Source organism: Chelmon rostratus, chromosome 1 (genome assembly GCF_017976325.1).
Source record: "Chelmon rostratus isolate fCheRos1 chromosome 1, fCheRos1.pri, whole genome shotgun sequence".
Classification (NCBI taxonomy): domain Eukaryota; kingdom Metazoa; phylum Chordata; class Actinopteri; order Chaetodontiformes; family Chaetodontidae; genus Chelmon; species Chelmon rostratus.
Genome location: NC_055658.1, coordinates 31550249 through 31569217, shown reverse-complemented (window position 1 = coordinate 31569217; position 18969 = coordinate 31550249). Strand labels below are relative to the sequence as shown.

The 18969-nt window shown below is 44.2% G+C and overlaps 3 protein-coding genes across 6 annotated transcripts in view; 2 read left to right on the top strand and 1 right to left on the bottom strand.

Moving 5' to 3' along the window:
• The first annotated feature begins 996 nt into the window (after nt 1-996).
• lctla (lactase-like a) lies at nt 997-8094 on the top strand. The gene is made up of 13 exons (XM_041941031.1): nt 997-1123; nt 1240-1400; nt 2078-2165; nt 2388-2497; nt 2593-2721; nt 2817-2912; nt 5004-5058; nt 5143-5304; nt 5685-5959; nt 6146-6272; nt 6428-6627; nt 6714-6777; nt 7979-8094. Exons 1-13 carry the CDS (start codon nt 997-999, stop codon nt 8092-8094), a joined length of 1710 nt encoding a protein of 569 aa, XP_041796965.1.
• Nucleotides 8095-8947: 853 nt separating this feature from the next.
• Nucleotides 8948-14797, top strand: tipin (timeless interacting protein). 4 transcript variants are annotated; one of them, XM_041940015.1, is made up of 9 exons: nt 8948-8998; nt 9956-10103; nt 10356-10449; nt 11401-11476; nt 12062-12184; nt 12268-12331; nt 12716-12940; nt 13283-13555; nt 13680-14797. In XM_041940015.1, the coding sequence occupies exons 2-8, from the start codon at nt 9968-9970 to the stop codon at nt 13546-13548; spliced, it is 984 nt and encodes a 327-aa protein (XP_041795949.1). In that variant the 5' UTR covers nt 8948-8998; nt 9956-9967; the 3' UTR covers nt 13549-13555; nt 13680-14797. The 4 variants fall into 4 exon arrangements, with proteins under 4 accessions (XP_041795949.1, XP_041795957.1, XP_041795931.1 ...); XM_041940023.1 differs by having other exon boundaries at nt 13286-14797; XM_041939997.1 differs by having other exon boundaries at nt 13283-14797.
• Nucleotides 14031-18969, bottom strand: part of dis3l (DIS3 like exosome 3'-5' exoribonuclease) — a 23892-nt gene continuing 18953 nt past the window's right edge. The window contains exons 13-18 of the mRNA XM_041939983.1: nt 17428-17663; nt 16948-17102; nt 16683-16861; nt 16449-16594; nt 16130-16301; nt 14031-15353 (exon numbers count right to left, since the gene is read on the bottom strand). Of these exons, the coding sequence (XP_041795917.1) occupies nt 15030-15353; nt 16130-16301; nt 16449-16594; nt 16683-16861; nt 16948-17102; nt 17428-17663 (1212 nt within the window). The 3' untranslated portion in view covers nt 14031-15029. The remainder of the gene's footprint in view (nt 15354-16129; nt 16302-16448; nt 16595-16682; nt 16862-16947; nt 17103-17427; nt 17664-18969) is intronic.

Genomic DNA, 18969 nt, shown 5'->3' with positions numbered 1-18969 from the left:
CCCTATGCATGTGGACAGAATATATGAAATGATGGTTTCTGTGGCTCCTCTCCTGCTGTACACGCTCCAGCTGTGCGCCTCCAGCGACAGTGTGATGGATCAGACTCACTAACATTAACTTTGCTTACAGTGACAAACTCCCTTCTTTTTCCAAAAGATCTGTTTGCCCCAGCAAATTTACGCTCACACTTCACTGACTTCAAATGGGGCGGCATTCAGAGTGCGTGTGCAGGGGGGGGGGGCGCGGCTGTTGCTGCATGCGGGCTGATGAATAGCAGAAAATGTCCTGGATGCTTCACTCTGTTTTGTTTGTGTAACGCTGGCACTGAAGCTGCTGGTGACACTGGGAGCATTAACTGGGTCCAGAAGCTTGGGGACGTTTCTTGTACTTTGGAGCAGTTTCCAGCGGAGACAAATGCAGCAGGTCAGACATCTATATGTGGTTCTGAGTGAGGCGGCCGGGGCTGAGGCAGATGTAGGGAGGGAGGCAGCACGGGCTTTGGCAGGAGGACCACCGGTTATCTTTTGCAGCACTGAAGAGACACAGCAGCTTGAAATGTCGCTCATCCTCACGGTGCTGGACAAGCTGGCTTACTTTCTGTCTCTGATTGCGTTTTGTGTCAGCGTGTCCTACAGCTGGCTGAAATGAAACTACATACTTTTTACCTTTTTATCCATGAGGTCTGATAATGACTGGCTGTGTTTTCACTGGATGATGCTGAGGTTTGGGGTTTGAGGTAGGATGGTGGACACCTGACACCTCTGTGTGTGTTTCTCAATCTTTGTTTTCCTTGAACATGTCTATTCTGTGATCTGACCTCAGCTTCTCCAGCTCAGGGCAGACTAACAGACGGGGCCTTGCAGCTGCTGTGACGGGTTTTGGATGCCGACATGTTACCATTAACGCCACCGTATCTGTGACATCAGCAATCAAACTGTCTGGTTATTGTCCTGCAGGTGTAACTGAAGACAGTGAGCTCCTCGCCAAAGATCACGATGCTGCAGCGGTGCATCCTGAGGCTGTGCCATGTGCTCACGCTGGCGCTGTGCGTGTCAGCCACTGACGACTTTGACTGGACGAAGAACGAAAGAACGTCTTTCTACTACGGCACCTTCCCAACTGGTATGAGTCCACATCAAACACAGAACATCCAACAAGCTGCCGCAGTCATCACCAGATTAAAACTTTATTAATCTGCGCAGCATTGACACGCCTCGTCTGCTTTGCTTCCCCTGCAGGTTTCTCCTGGGGAGCCGGCAGCTCTGCCTATCAGACTGAGGGGGCCTGGAACATTGATGGCAAAGGAATGAGCATCTGGGATGCATTTGCTCACACGAAGGGGAAAATATTCTTAAATGACACGGGAGACTTCTCGTGTGAGGGCTACTACAAATTCAAGGTGATTCATTCAACAGAGAATCCTGCACAGAAAGAAGAGGCTGATAACTGCTGATAAAGTCCTGACATGGATGAAACATTCAAAGACAGAATTGATTGTGTCAGAAAAATCCTCTTATTCTGACTGTACGTTGCAGAAGTCTTTGAAGCTATATGATATTTACAGCCAGAGAAATATTCAAATCCTAGTTTTTAATGGCTACACCATCCCAACAAATGGATTAATGTAGGTGCGATGTGCATTTTAAGAGGAACAACATGGGAAATACACTGACTCCATTTCTTACCTCTTCTTAGCTTAGCATAAAGACTGGAAACTGGGCAACCAGCTGACTGTCCAAAAGCAGAACAAATACACCTGCCAGAACCTCTCAAGCAAACTAAAACAAACAAGATATAACATGTTAATTAGTGAACTTTAGAGGTGCTGCTATCCAGATTTTTCCCTGTTTTCAGTCTTTGTGCTAAGCTAGCTAAGCTAAGGTATCAAAGTTCTCATCTGACTCTCGGCAATAAAGCCAACAAGCATATTTCTCTAAATGTTGAACTTGAATGTTTTGCTGCTGACCGCCGCCTCTGAATGTTCCTGCACTTTAACGAGATCAGCTGATCTTTTCCGTTTCGTCTTTGTTACCGACTGGAAGGATTTTCAAAAAGTCTCTGCTGTTTGTTTTCCAGGACGACGTCACCTTGATGAAGGACATGAAGTTGAATCATTATCGTTTCTCCATCTCCTGGCCGAGGATTTTACCAAGCGGACTGAAAAGTAACCACATTTCGCATCATTTCACTGGTGGAATGTCATTTTCTGCCAGACTGTTTTATCTTTATTATACATTTTTCTTGTTTAACTGGTTATTAAATCAGTGCTGAAGCTGATAGTCACTCACCAGAAAATGGATCAACATTCATTTAATTTTTTAAAACTGCTTTTTAGATGATAGTGAATATTGAAATGAATTCCATCCTCCACCTTCTTCTCTGTCAGGTGAACACATCAACGAGAAAGGAATCAAATATTATGATGACCTGATCAACATGCTGCTGGACAACCAGATCACACCCATTGTGACGCTGTACCACTGGGATCTACCGCAGGTGAGCACTGACCTCACTGAACCTAAACCCGGTTTGGAGTTTCCCCTCGCTGACAGGAAGCTGCGGTGTGGATAACGCCACGTGTCACTCTGCAGGTGCTGCAGGAGAAGTACGGCGGCTGGCAGAACGTCAGCATGGTGAACTACTTCAACGACTTCGCCAACCTGTGCTTTGAGAGGTTTGGAAACAAAGTGAAGTACTGGATCACGTTCAACAATCCGTGGGTATGTCAGGATGAGGAGGAACGATGCGTTCGCTGTCTCATGAAGAGACGTCACGTTTGAGTCGTGGTTTAGAGAGTGTGCTCTTGTGCTTTCAGTCTATCGCTGTGGAGGGATATGAAACAGGGGAACATGCACCCGGACTGAAGCTGAAGGGAACAGGAGCTTATAAAGCCGCCCACCACATCATCAAGGTAAGCAAACAATCTCACCATGGTGAGGTCCATTTAGTGTCTGGAGCTTTCAACTGCATCACACAATCATCCTCAGCAGAAACCACAACTCCAGTATGAGCACCTGAAGGACTGAGAAGAAGCTCAATTACTGAACCGTTATTTTATTGTCTACTTATCAAACTGATGCATTGATCAGTCGTTTAAGTCAGTGGTCCCCAACCTTTTCTGTACCATGGCCCAGTTTAATGTCTGACAATATTTTCAAGGCCCAGTCTAAAGGTGTAGCAGATAAAAACAAAATAAAACGATAAGATCAGCATTAAAGACTGTGGTATTTTCTCTTTAATAATAATAATAACAATAATAATGAACGTAAATCCACTTTTTAATCATGTCAAGAGGACCTGGCTGCAGACTGGCACTGTCAGGCACCACCTGTTTTTCAAATTATGTGAAAAAACAAAAAAATGGTAATTATTTTTTCTTTCTGTGCGGCCCAGTACCAAATGACCCACGGCCCACGGGTTGGGGATCAATGGTTTAAGTCATTCATCACACAGAAATGCCATCATTTCTATCTTCTGTCTTTTTAAATGTGACGCTTTGCTGCTTTTCTCTGTTTTACATCAGCATACATTGAATATTTTGGACTTTATTTTGAAGTGTTGTTTTCATAAAATTTGCAGAGGGCTCCTGATGAGCATTTCTCATTTTTTAAAATATTCATATTAGATTAATCTTTCATTGACAAACAAATCAAGTAGAAAGGAATCAAATATTGTAATGACCTGATTAACACGAACTTGAAGGCAACAGGCCCAACCATGTCTTCTAATTATGTTAATATACTACAGTTATATTAAATTTATTCACTTGGCAGACACTTCCTTCTGTCAGAGCAGATCACGGAGGAGTCTGCGGTAATAAAAGCCTCTACGCTCAGGTCATGTTCCACCTGACACGAGAGCCGCAAGGTGCAAATGATAAATGTGCTTTCTTTTCTGGACAGAGAGGAAGGCGAGTAATGTGTTGAGTGACGTCTCTCAGAAGACATCAGGCTTCAAGAGATTCATGGTAGAAAGAGACTCTGCAGACTGAATCGAGGGCCAGTGACGCTGCCAGAAAAACATTTTTATCATCTGAAACGTCAAAACGTCTGTTTCTGCAAAACATTAACATTAACTGGGTTTCATTGATTTCTCTACAATGTCTCTATGACAACTAAAGCATAATTAAAGCGCTTGGTTAAGATCAGGGAAAGACAGTGGTCTCACTGGTTACCACAGACTCGAAGCATGAGACAAGATATGTCTTGTCTTAGTCTTTATTAACATTTAACTGAATCCACTAACAAGCTACGTATCAGTGCTTTGCACGTGTGGTGGCAGCAGCTGGAATAAAATATAAACTGCATTAAAATATTAAAATCACAGTTTAAAAAGAAGGTCAAATTATGGTTTATGGGAAAATTGGAAGTGTAATTTAGCCTCGTTCTGACGTAAAGTGTTTACTACGTCAGTTTTGTGCATCATTATATTACAACAGGTTACACCTCACAATCTCATTCTGACATTAGATTAGTTCGATTAGAAATATTTACACCCACTCACTGCCAGCTGTCGCTGTTGTGTAGCTAACTGAACCACCTGGCAACGCTAAAGCTAGCATGCTAACATCTGACCAGAAAAGAGGTGATGTGGAGTGCAGACGACCTGAAAACTGATTAACACATTTCACAAAAACAACACAACAAACCTGAAATTACATATTTCATTATTTCATTCAATACTTCATGTCATGTTTGGATGCTATGCTAGCTTGTGATGCTATAGTGACTTCCTGTTTACATAATTGACAACCGTACAGATGTTTCCTAGCAATCAATTTACACATTTTTAATGTCTTTACTTAATAAGACAAGTTTTAATGTGATTTAGTAAATGATTAAAGTAAAACCAGCAGGTAGTTACTAAGAGCTTAGGAAGGACGTCCAACCTTCTGGATTTATAAATGGTTGCCGCCACCTGGTCCTGGACTCCTGACGTTTTTAATGAAGTCCTTCTTCTAATAATGTCAACAGATGACACTGCCTTTCTGTCCTTGAAACAGGCTCATGCCAAAGTCTGGCACACGTATGACATGCAGTGGCGAAGCAAACAAAAAGGTAAAAACAAACAGGTTTTCTTTTGTGATTGAAGTCAGAGACAAACTTCTGCCATGCTGGACAGTTAAGTTTCTGTGCGTCCAGGTCTGGTTGGGATCTCGCTGACGGCTGACTGGGGGGAACCGGTGGACATCACCAACCAGAGGGACATCGAAGCGGCAGAGAGATACATCCAGTTCTACATGGGATGGTTCGCTACTCCCATCTTCAATGGAGACTACCCCCAGGTCATGAAAGATTACATCGGTAGGTCACGGGCGAACATTTGAGTGATGTGAAAGATGTGAGACTGTCCTCGTCAGTAATGTCACTATCTGTCATTTGGTTAAGAAAGTGCTTATTGGCTCGATGAACAACTGGTTTCCATTAGTGGTTTTCTTGCCTGCAGGTCGGGGCCCCTCAAGGGTCACAAGTCAATAAACATGATAGGAAAGCAGAAAACAAATATTCATGCTACACAAAATGTATTCCTTCAGAAGTTAATCTAACCTTTGGTTTGTGGATTCCTGTGAATCTTTGGACCACCTTATGGGTATGAAAAACCAACAGCTGCCATCTTTATGCACCGTAATGTGTCAGCTGACATATTAGTTCGACCATTAAATGCACCGAACTTTGACCTTTAGGCAGGAAGAGTGGCCAGCAGGGCCTGGGAGCTTCACGGCTGCCCGTCTTCTCGCCTCAGGAGAAGAGTTACATCAAGGGAACCTGCGACTTCTTGGGCCTCGGACATTTCACGACCCGCTACGTCACCCTGAAGAATTACCCGTCAGGCCTTGGAGACAGCTACTTCGCAGATCGTGACCTTGCAGAGCTGGTTGACCCGCAATGGCCTGATCCTGGTTCTGAATGGCTCTATTCTGTTCCCTGGGGCTTCCGACGCTTGTTGAACTTTGTCAAGGTACAAAACACAAATCTGAATACAATCCAGCTGCAAAAGATCTTTTAAATATAGAAGGATAATGTTTAGGTTTGTGTTGGGAAAACTAAGACAACATGAACAAATTAGATTAGAAGTTTCTAATAATACGAGCGTATCTGTATGCATACCATCAATCCTGAATGCAGTTTCTCATCTCCATAACAGACTCAGTATGGGAACCCCATGATATACGTGACAGAAAACGGCGTGTCAGAGAAAATGCTCTGCACCGACCTCTGTGACGACTGGAGGATGAAGTACTTCAAAGAGTACATCAACGAAATGCTCAAAGGTGAAGCAACATCTGAACACAAAGATAACACCACAACAGAAAGTTTCGACTGTCTGGTCCAGATTTAGTTTTTCAGATTTCACACGAGTAACAAAGCTGCAACGATCCTGCGATAAAAACACGTTTGTTCTCTGATTTCGTGGTTCGACCTGCAGCGATGAAGGACGGCGTGAATGTGAAGGGTTACACAGCCTGGTCTCTGCTCGACAACTTCGAGTGGGACGAAGGATACTCGGAGAGGTTCGGCCTCTACTACGTGGACTTCAGGAACAAAAATAAACCACGCTACCCGAAGGCCTCGGTCCAGTTCTACAAACGCATCATCAGCTCGAACGGCTTTCCCAATCAGAGAGAGGTAAACTAACAGCACGCTCCACCTCCAGATGCCCTCTGCGGCAGGATGAGCTGTTTAACTGTCGAGAACTTGTCGGATCTTTTCAGGTGGAAAGCTGGAAGAGGAAAGCCATCGAGACTTGCTCCTCCAGTAACCAGCTCCTCGCTGCAGGTTAGTACAACAGTGCTTTAAAGTGCAGGCTGTGATAAGCTAGGTGGGGCCAAACAAAGGAAAATTCTGCCTCAAGCTTGTTATTTTGCGATCTAACAGGGTTTTTCTTTGTTTTGCCCCTCCAGCTAGAAGAAAATCCCAGGGAAATCAGGAACATGCAGGAATGCAAAAGGCTTGGCCAGTTCATGATGAAGTTTAGGTACAAAAAGTTGAGACGTTTCTGAGTGAGCTCAACGTTATCTTCCCAATGTGCTGATTTATACTTCTACTCATTTCAGAGGCAAAGGATTTACGGTTTACTATGTTTCACTGACTGAACACATGATGATCTTTAAACTCTGACACATTATTTTAGCACAACAGTAAAGAAACTTGTTCCACATCAGCTACATCTTGAGCAACAACAGCATTAAAATGCCACTTTCCACCACAGTCTTTTCAATGTAAAACACTTTGTAAAAACAAGAACTTTGAGCTGCAACTCCTGCATGAAAGGTGCTACACAAGTAAAGTTTGTTTTTATTATACGTTACATGGTTTATGAATTATAACAAAAAACTTTGGGGGGCAGCCGTGGCCTAGAGGTTGGAGAAGCGGCTTGTGATCGGAAGGTCGCCGGTTCCACCGGACCGGCAGAAAAATTTGGGTAGGGTGGAGTATTCCCTCCCCCTCCATTAGCCGGCTGATGTGCCATTGAGCAAGGCACTTAACCCCCCCAATATGCTCCCCGGGCACTTGATTGCAGCCCGCTGCTCCTGTGTGTGTGGGTTAGGGTTAGGGTTAGGGTTATGTGTGTGGGTTAAATGCAGAGAAGAATCTCCCAGTCTTGGGATCAATAAAGTAAATTTAAAAAAACAAAAACAAACTTGGAACTATCCCCATCACATGTCCCACTTACTTGGTTTTCTGAAGCTTTCGGGTCCATCTCTTGGTCTTCCTCAGCAAATGTAGTTTGCCAAGCTCACATGGAGATGGTTTAGTTGAGATCACATGATCTTTTAATGGAATAACATCAATATATTTAAAATATTGATAACAAGTAATGACAACTGAGCTGATGAATTTGAAATAGATCTATAAGATGCCTTGATTTTCCTCTATGTTTGAAAAGTCTACGGGAGCCTTTCAGAGTGATCTGAAGTCTGGACTGTAAACGGAGACATTTACACACATTTACTTATTTTCCATTTGTGGCTTTCAGATCCGTTGATAGGCCACATGGAGATGGTGACAGAGATCGTGGTTCCCACAGTGTGCACGCTCTGCATCCTCCTCAGCGCAGTCTTCCTCATGTTCTTGCTGCGTGGACGCCTCTGAAAGCACACACACACACACACACACACACACACACACACAGCCTCTGTCAGTGGCCTTGCAGCTGAAGAAATTAATCTGAGAGTAACTTCAAAGCTGTAAAACTTCATCCTGTCGAGAACATTTTGTCGATTTAACTGTCCTGCTGTTCTGTTTTGGATCGACACTTTTTCAGGTTGTTACTACGAAGTCAACAAAGCCGTCACAACTCTGGAGGAATGAATTCAAGCTTGGTCTATTACTTTTTTACTTTTTAACAAACTGGTCTTGTGTGGTTTTTCAAGAAGCTAAGTTTTATAGGTTATCAAGCTAACTGCAGAGAGGACATGGTTTACTGTCAAGTTTGTAAAATTTAGAAAAAAGAGTGGAAAAAAGTGTTGTACTTTCTGTGGATCATAAATTTCAATTAAATACATTTTTAAGACTTAAATGTGTCGATTATTGAGTGAGCGTTACACAAAATTCACACACACACTTTTTCCTGTACATCGTTTTACCCTTCATAATAAAATCCCAGGAACTGGATGCTAAAGACAATGGGAAAATACTAAATCACACGTTAGTTATTTTTTTTGTTCAATAAACTACCTCCACAAATGTTAAATATATAAAGATCGACAATGAGGCTCATTTGAAACAGTTTTACGTGTCACCCACGTCAACAAACACCATTTTTCCCTCCTCTAAAGTAATGCCAAAATTGATTAGATTTGTTTAAAATTCTTATGTTGCTCTTCAAAAATATATTTCCATTTGTTTTATTTGTATTTCCCCATACTTCCACAGTCATCAATTCGAATCATCAGGCTAAATTGGACTTTATTTTGAAAAGCCAAGCTTCGTACCGGACGTTGATGTCGCTAGCTTTGCGCTGCCTGTTGCTTCGCCACCGGACAGCTCGTCTCAGGTAACTCATGATAACAAGTGTCGTTTTAACTAGCGTCGTGTTTTATAGGCTGGTATCTGTTGGTGACTTGTAGTGTAACGTTAAGATGACTTGTTGTGTTTGACCATTTCGCTGACAGCAGCTAGCTTAACCTTCCTGATAGCTAAGTTAACCTCAGGTAGTTAGCTTAACAGCGCGGTGTTTACTCTTCTCTTCACCTCAAACGTGACCCAGACATAAAGTTACATTCAGCCATCATTCGGACAAAGACGTGACTGTCCTGTTCACCCAGCGTGGCCGGCTACCCCGGCCTCGCTGACGGCGGAACATAGAGAACCGTCAGGCTTTTCTTCCTTTATGTTAGCCATGATTGAGTTTACCGCCTTCTGCCGCTGACGCTGTGCTCGACCGATAGCTGTTCCTCCATGGCCGATACCGATACAGGCGCTAACATTGAGACCGATAATTGTTATAGTGGCCGATATTCCCACTTAATGTTAAAAACTGGCAGACAACATTTCCAACAACACTACATTTAACACGAAGCAACTGACATATGGAAATGCTGCTACATGCTTATGATATGGCCAGTGGTGGATGCAGCATTCAGAAAAAAATTAGCAGTACAACTGTGTAAAAATACTTAACATAGCATATAAGTAGCATTTTTAATGTAGCTGACTGAAGTGAAGCCACGATTAACAACTTAGTATACTGTTGGCAAGTTAATTACATTCAGATGCACTGTTATACAGTTATATTTTTAATTAAAATATTACTTTAGTATAAATGGGTTGAGCCTATCAGACATATACTGATGCAGATTTTTAAAACAAAATAAATCATGTTTTCATAACTGTGCGACAGTAAATGTTAGGAAAAACTAAAGTGCTACTTCTGTTAGCAGCCTCTGTATTAATGTTACCTTGGTGCTTTTAATGCTGATATTGGCTGATACAGGTTGTTCCTTTCCTCCAGCAGTTACCCACCATGCTTGACCCGATGGAGAACGGCCTGTATAACATTCCTGACTACGATGGCATGGAGGATGAAGCTTTCCCTCCCCTCCCGCCACCTCACTCCCCGGGCCAAGGAGGACCAGATGAGGACGACCCTTTTGCAAATGGTGAGACGCTGTTTGTCTGTTAACATCCAACAGCGAGAGAATATTCAGCACTTTAAGACAGTTTATACCAAGCATTGTGGGATTCTGAGAAGTTCTTTGGACAGGAGTGAGTACTGACATAACAGAGACCTGCAGATGGTAATCAAGTCCTGATTCGCTCCTAATCTGCCCCGCTGAAGGTTTTCTGTTGTGTAACTGTCAGCAGAGTGATGCTGACCACCTGTCCTGTTGTCATGTGCTGTGTTAATGCAGGGGAGGAAGACGGCGATGTGTCCAAGCTGGCTGACGTCCCTGTGGCGAAGAGGAAAGGCATGAAAAGGCCACAACCCAAGCTGGACTCTCACAGGTGAGTCACCCATCAGAGCTTTTATGTGATGGAGGATTTCAGTTTCAGTTTGTTAAAATGCAGAATAAAAAAGTGCTTTCATGTCAGGAAGTGTTGACACCAGAACGCCTCATATCATTTAATTGCAGCTCTGCTTGAGGTTTTGAGGATCATTTTTACTCTTACAGTAACTCGTTTCACATTGTGAGAATCAGTGAATAATTTAAATGCCACAAAGTTTCCTGCTGACCTGCAAGTTTCAAATATTATCCCATTTTATTGTAAAGAAACATGAGGCTGCAGATGAGTTTGCATCAGAAACACAACTGCAGATTCAGTAATTTTTAGCTGAATTAGTTTCAGCCGAGTTTTATTACCTTCCACAACATCTTATCTTAAAAACTGCCGTGATCAATACCTTCTATATAAACATTGGACCAGATGACTGTGAGTAATGAGAAGGGGGTTGTTCATTGTGAATAATCCTCACCTTACTCTACAGTTCAGCCCGACAGCGTTTTTAGCTCTTTCAGCTCATTCTTTACTGTTTCGGTTCACTGTCACGACGCTCATTCGCTTTATTTTCAGCAGCTTTCGGCTTTAAACTGTGAAGACTGACTGGACTGTCCACTACCTGCTCAGCACACAGCAGCAGACACACAGTTAGCGTCAACATGGTGGAACATTTAGCTGATAAAGAGCCAGATGTCTTTCTCAGGAGCTGGTGGAGACCAAAAACAGAGCTAAAATAGAGTGAAGGTTGGACTTAGATTCATCAAGTCAACAGAAACGTCCAAATGAATGATAATCTGTCTCTCCTGGAAGCGTAAACAGGAAACTGTTCGCTAACAGGTTCGCTCTCACTATTTTAGAAGCTGATATTATGTCTGATGTTCACATCTTGTTCCATTGCCTCCAAACATATCAATGAATGCTGATTTCATCTGTGATACTTCAAACTTTTTCCTTCAGGCTGATCTCAGAAAGAGGACTTCCTGCTCTGCGAACGCTGTTCGATAACGTCCACTTCAAAGGCAAAGGACATGAGGTGAGAGCGGACGACATGTTCACAAAGCCGAGTGGCTCACATTCACTTCTTCATCACTCGGAGTGTAACGGTCCATCGGTTGATCCAAATCTTCATCTTTTATTTTTATATATATATATTCCCGACAATAAATAAGGAGTTTTATGCAGGCTTATACTCTGTCGCTGTATCGTATTTTTACTGCAGCCTCTGGTAGATCTGTGCTGCTGCTGCTGCCAACGAGCCAGAGTTCATCTCAGCTGCGTCAACAAAAGTCTGCAGTTAAATCTCACAGCAGATCGACTGTGAGTCAGAACAAAGCTTGAGAGAGTGAAGGTTGACTTCCATTGACAGCTCTGTTGTTGGACCTGACTGTCTGTCTTCACCCTCCTCCCTCCTTTCCCTCACTACCTGCTGTTCAGACCTGTTAGTCAAACGACTCTTTCACTCTGGCTGTATGACACCGAGCAGAGACGTCTGAACTGAATCAAACTGAAATCGTCCATATGATACGATATCGTGATGATACTTGTGATTTACACTCCTGTTCATCATATCATGCATTAGCCAACGTTTCAGGGTGTTTGTTGTGTTTAATCTGTCCAGGCTGAGGACCTGCAGCTGCTGATGCAGAAGATGGAGAACTGGGCCCACAGGTTGTACCCTAAACTGCAGTTTGAAGACTTCATCGACAGAGTGGAAGCGCTGGGCAAGAAGAAGGAAGTGCAGGTGGGGAGAAGGTGCTGAATATTTCCTCGAGTGATTTTCCACAGTGCAGCGTTTGTAATCCTTTGCCTCTCTTCCTGCGGCAGACCTGCCTCAAACGGATCCGGCTGGACATGCCTCTGACACACGACGATTACCGGGGTCAAGACGGTAAGAGAAGGAAACACTCACTGTGTGTGACGACAGGGAAAAATGCTGCATTCAGAGCTGATCTGAAACACAGAATATTTACACCATATCAGCAAAATGCTGGGAAAAGTTTACTTAAGGTAAACTTTTAAACGTAACACTCGGTTTCTTGAGTTTTATTCACTGCATTCACTGATTTGCTAGTGAATGACCACCAAGTGACACCTGGAAGCTCCCCAAACCAGAAACACCTGTGAGAGCGAAAAAGTGTTCTTTTAGCTGGAGTGTGATTTATTTTGTGAGGCAGGTTGTGAGTTTGAAGCCACACATGAAACAATAACTGTGAGAGTGAGAGCGGTTCAGATTCACCCTCTGAATCCTGTCAAACATTGTGTTTTGGTTCAGGTGAAGAGGAGGCAGCTCCCACGTCTCATGTTTTCGGGGACTCAGATCCGTTTATTAGCTTCCCTAATGACCCGCAGGAGCTGGTCCAGTCTACCCCGGCTCCAGCCGCCCCGCCCGCTGCCTCTCCACCCGCTCCCTCTCTGACCGAGGAGCAGCGTGAACGCATGGAGCTGAACAGACGGCGAGCCCTGGAGAGGAAGCTCGCCCGGCAGCAGCAGCAGACAGGTGAGAGGCTCGTCATCAGCTCAGTGATGGAAAAAATGAGATTCATCCCAAAAAGAAATCATTATCAGACATTCAAGACAGCAAAATATAGATATAATCAAACAATATCATCCTCTGCAAATGATGCAGGAAAATCTCAACCAGTGAGGAAGAAGATGCATGAAGATGAAGCAAAAATCTCCAGTGGTGTAGCTTCCAAAAGTGCTAATGTGCTATGATACATTCTGCCCTGTCAGTGATGTCTAGAGTACTTTTGACTGTGTTGAAAGGAGCTTAGTTGATTGAATGTTGATGAAAACTGTTTGTACAACATTTAATCACTGAGTGACTCCTGCTGCTCAGCAGATCCTTCACACTCCCAGACTGTGGACTCGTCAGCCGACGAACCCACATCTGCCTCCTCTGCAAATGTCCTCGACCGCTCTGAAGATCAGGAGGAGGAGGAGGAGTTAGACCTGGAGCCAGCCAGCAGCAGCACACAGCAGCCCGGCCAGCATCCGCACAAAGACTCTGAACCTTCTGCTGCATCACCTCAGCGGGAGCCAGAGGAGGAGAGCAGCGTCAGCCGCGTCCAGCAGCCCAGCAGCAGCTGTGAGGACGGACATTAACGCTCAGGTGCAGCAGACAAACACAATCCTGTTCCTCACTCCTGCCTGAAATATACTGATCCCACATCTGCTGTGGCAGCAGCAGCATTAAGTGAATATCCAACCGACAGGATTCTGTTTGGTTTCACCAGTTCCAGTTATTCCTGAGTTGCACCAGGTGTTACCTGTTACCTGCCTGCAGTGAAGAGTTCCACGTTATCGTTCATGTAGTAACAAAACCAGAGCGCCATGAGAAGGTCGCTGCAGCAGCATCCGTGAACCCTCCGTGTTCTTCAGCTGTTTCACTGTTGATTAATCAGGAAATAATCACTGTTCTTACCAGTTTTTTAAATGGCAACAATAATAAAGACTTCACTGAATCTTTAAAAGCTTTCAGCTCTGATTGGCTGACAGCTTCTCTGGTTTCAGATATTTACTCGTTTTTCAGGTTTTGAATGTCGGCAGGTTTATATCTTCTAATAACGATGTACCACTACTGACATTGATTCATCCAGAAACGTTTTAATTACAAACCACAAAGTCAAATTATCAACCATGTTACAAAAATAGATTCTGTGAAAACACTTCAGCTAATGTACGAGTCAATTAGTGTCAACGCTAATTACAAGTCAGTCATTATTGAAGCACCGACTCAATTGATGTGGAAGAAAAATGAGAAAATTACAGTCGGGTTGGAGTGTTTGGTCGGACACTAATCGGTCAACTGGAGAAACATCTGCTTTGTTTCTAAATTCATAAATCTGTTTGAAATTGGCAGCAGTTTTCAGAAAGTCAGAGTTTGATGAACTTTTGGTGAAGTGAAATAATTTTATATTACATTCATACTGTATACTTTCTATTATTAGTATAGAATTGAGACCATGTTTGATATATTTGTAATAATAATAATAAATGATTTATTATTGTTGGATTATCTAACTGAAGTATTGATGCTGGTATGAGGCTCTACTTGCTGTACACTGATACACAGTGAAGTACTGTGTTATCAATAGGTTTGAATGTACATAAATCAGTTTATCATTATTTCTATTCTGCTTATTTGTATCAGCAGCTACTTATTTAGTTAAAATGTCCTTTTATGTGTCGGTCTGTAACGTCTTCACCAAACACTGACTCATAACATGAACAATAATTAATTATCAGTTTCACCTACAGTTCTTCTCTGTTTGCACGGACCAGAGTGTGTTTGCTTCTCTTTGGACCAACAGGAGGAAAATATTTCTCCTCTCATTCAGTTTCAAGCATCTCATGTACACCTTTTTCCTTTAGGTTATCAGATAATAAATAACTATGAATGTCCTGATTGAAAAACAGCTGATGAAACGAACACTGCTGATTTGTTGTGAAGCAGCTTCTGGTTGCTGCTCTGATGCAGATTCAGCTTATTTCTTCCTGCATGTTTGCTGCACTCGTCGATGATATTTAAAAACACAAATCAGGCTTTTCGCTTCACGAACAGCTGATTCCACGTCGCAGCTGCTCTACGCGGTCGTCGCACAGACCCGTGCAGCCCCGTCCAGGTCCATGAGAGCCAGCTCTCTGACCTCCTCCAGGAGAGAGTACAGATTGGGAGTTTTACTCTGGCTGAACTCTCTCTCCTCCTTGGAGAGTTTGGGCCTCCGGGCCGCCTTCTCCTGGGCCTGCTGGTACGCCTCCTCGGCCAGGCGCACCACCTCCTGGACCAGCTGGCTGCGGCCCTGGGAGTGGGCCTGCTGGGGCTCTGCGCTGCGGTGGGGCTTGTTGCTGATGACCTCGAGGTTTAGACTGTCTGCGTGGCAAGGTGTCGAGTGGACGGAGAGACGCACCTGAACAGAGGAGGGAATTATTAATATTCCTCAATATTATCAGATCAAAAACACAGAGAAACCACAGTATAATAAAATATTTGTACAGTGTTGATACATCACACATACAGGCATGTGTGAAACGATCAAACCTTCAACAGCTCACTTTGATAGTTGTTGATTAGAATTTAATTATGCTTGCAGTTACTTGGTATCTTCATGGTTCTCACATTATGACTCATACCCTCGCCTCCTCCCTGTACAGTAAATGTTACCACAGACACCACCTCCACTAAATAAGGATATGAGGAGTGAAAACAAAGGAATATAAAAAGGAGCCGTGTGCCTCCACATGCTGCTTTGCTTCAAGCAGGTTCAGCGTCATGAATCATCACAGTGGAGGAAAAGCCCGTCAGTGTGAGTTTTTGACCACTGGAGGCGCTGTGGAGCAAAGATTTAAAGACTGGGTCCCTGTTTTATGCTGCTAGTTGGTGGCTGTGAGTGTAACAATGATCCTGCAAAAGCGGTGAAGGAGACTAACAAGCACACAAGGATGTAAACAATGCAGGATTCAAGATACTGAAAAAATGATCAGATGAGGGAGATTTTACGAGGGAAATGGATCAGATACGTTTGTTAGACCTCAGGGATGCTCACATGCGAGTGTGAACATAACTTCTGTTTCTTTACTGCACAGATCACCTTTGATATAAACTGCTGAATGTGGTTAATTAAACAATTCGATTGCAGCAGTCAACAACATTACTGTCCTAAAATAATAAGGTGCGTTGACTCACAGTGATGTGGTCGAACAGTCTGAAGGTGGAGGTGCCGCAGCTGGAGGTGGTGGTGATGTGGTCTGAATATTGTCGTATAGCGCCGCTCTGCCACTCACAGCTGCCGTCCTGGCCTGCAGACACCACCTGGCCCTCGCGATTCTTCAGGTACACCGGCCCTTTCACGCCGTACCTGCGGAGAGAACAGGTGTGGTCAGGACCGCTGGACTGGAAGACGTCATTACACCGCCAGCTGTTAGACTGAGAGTGACACGTCCGACAGGAAGGGCTGAGAGGACAGACCAACACAGAATCTGAAGACCTTCGGTCAGTCTCTTACTCTGGGACAAACACCAACATGCCGTTGTTTCGGATGGAGTAGACGACGGCGTCTGCCACGCAGCGCTGGTCCGTCTGCGGGTCTCGCTCTTTGAAGTAGAGACACTGGAACAGAAGTGTGGACAACTTCTGGGCCTGCTGGGCTGCCTGGAACCATCACACAGAGGTCAGTTCATTCTACATGCCAACAGACCACAGAGGATCACAGACCACACAATCCCAGAACTGCACCCACCCTGTTCTTGTTGTTTATATGTTGAGCCATTTCTTCCAGTTCTTTGTTATTGGCTAACGCTCTACCGGGGCCCGCCCCCCTGTCCATGTCGATGGCTGCGGTGAGAAGGCGGTGGACCACGATGTCGGCATAGCGACGGATGGGTGAGGTAAAGTGTGTGTAACGATCCAGAGCCAGACCTGAGAAAAGAAAAACAGACTTGAGCACAAATAAGAAAATCATAGAAATGAGATGATAAGACACGATGTAGGTACTGTGTCCATACCGTAATGGTAGTACTGGTCTTGGGACTCCAGACCAGTGGAGAAGTACAGCGCCTGTGACATGGCTGTGGTGGCCATCATTCTCAGCAGCCTGTTCACCAGCGGGTCCTGAGGGTCCACAGCCTGATCCAGAGACTCCGCCAGAGCCTTGTTGGTCCTGCGGGAACAGAACCACCTGTTCAGATACGAGCCTCTCTTTTCAGCAGCCGCGTGCTGACAGCTACAGTTATCATATGGTGGCAAACCGCGCTGCAGGAAAAATAAATCACGATTCGACAGCGAGGGAAACACATTTCAACTGATTGTGCAATGAAGTGTAACAAATGATCTCGGTCGTGTAATTGCCGTGTGACTGAGTGCAACGCAGTTTTCGTACACTGACGAGCTCTGCCTCTAATCTGCGTTCAGACGTAGATTCTCACAGGCAGACAGCCTACACACAATGCGGACCTCCTCAGCTTCCACACAGGACACTCAGTCACCTGGTATCCACGGTGAATCCCCTCGCCGAGGCGACGTCCACCAGCTGGCTGAAGAACTCCTGCCGGGGTGGCGGGTGACGCCTCAGCAGGGCCTGATGAGGGAAGGTCTCCTGGATCTTGCGCGCCACCCAGTAGTTGGCATAAATCATGCACTCGGCCACAGTCTCGTGGACCTCCAGAGGCTGCCGGGGGACCAGAGCCGTGATGTTCCTCTCCTCGTCCAGCTGGGCACGCACCTGAGGACAGGTGGAGAAACAGCTTGGTTCAAAAACGTGAAAGGGTGTGAAAGTGTTCAACACGTGTGCTCAGGGGACTTTCATGTGCTGTAGATCAGTCAGGACCGCCATCGTTTATCCTGGTTGTCAGGAAACATTTAGTTTTGACCCGACATTCTCTGTTACTCCAGGAAGGAGATGCTCTGATTCCAGCAGGTTAAATAAATAATGCTCATTTTGTGCTGCCTGCAGTATTTGACACAAAATAGCACCATTTATACCATGGTCTGGGTGGATACTCGATTCTGATTGGCTGCAGGGTGTCCCTTAAAAAGTGTTATAGGACACCTCTAAAAGAAGTTCCGGTCAAATAGCCTGATTGTTCTAAATTATTGCGCTGGCTCAAACACTAGTTGGTAACCGTGGCAACAGAAACTCAGAACATACGTTAACATACGTTATTTCACAGACAGACAAAACATGAGTGATTTAACCTTTAACCTATTTGGTAAAAACGATTTAGGAAACTTTCTGTGGACTTTGATTCTTTGAAACAAATTTTCGCATCATCCTCTGGACAAACACGAGCGGTAAGAGGTGCACTTGTCCTCTGAAATGATACTTTGTAACGTAACATAACGTTAATCAATCATCTCACTTCCCTCCACTGATCAGGCCTAATATAAGAGCTGCGGCCGACTGAGCTGCAGGTTCTGTGGCCAGAGCTGGTTACCTTGGCAACGCGTCACAACGAGAGATATTAAAAAAACAACATTGAGGTATTCATAATTGATTTAATATTTATTCTTTTCGTAAGTGACCATGGTATAAGCGGGATAATGCCCTTCGAGGTGTCCATTATCAGAAATTAATGGACTTCGCGGAAGCAACCGTCCTCCGCGTCGTCCATTCATTTCTGATAATGGACACCTCGTCGGGCATTATCTCTTACGTAATCATGTAATTCCATGATGACATCTGCTGTAATACAACTCCACCACACACATGTAAATATGGTGAGTTTGTTGGAAAGCATCTTATCGATGAACAGCAGTCAGCTGTTACTACAACATTCACACTGAAATCACTTTATGAGCCTGTGTGAGATTAACACCTTTCTACTGGCCCGGACGTCGGATTTAAAAAATAATTCCATCATCGCGGTCCTTGGTACAACTTCTCTTCAGACCGAAAGGCCGATGCTGTGTTTACTGTGTGTGATGGAACTCTTTCATTATTAGGCCGATGCCTCGTTCTGTGCTGAGCTAACACGTCTGTCAAAGAGGAAAGTCAATTTAAATTCATGTCCGCTTGTGTAATTCTACAA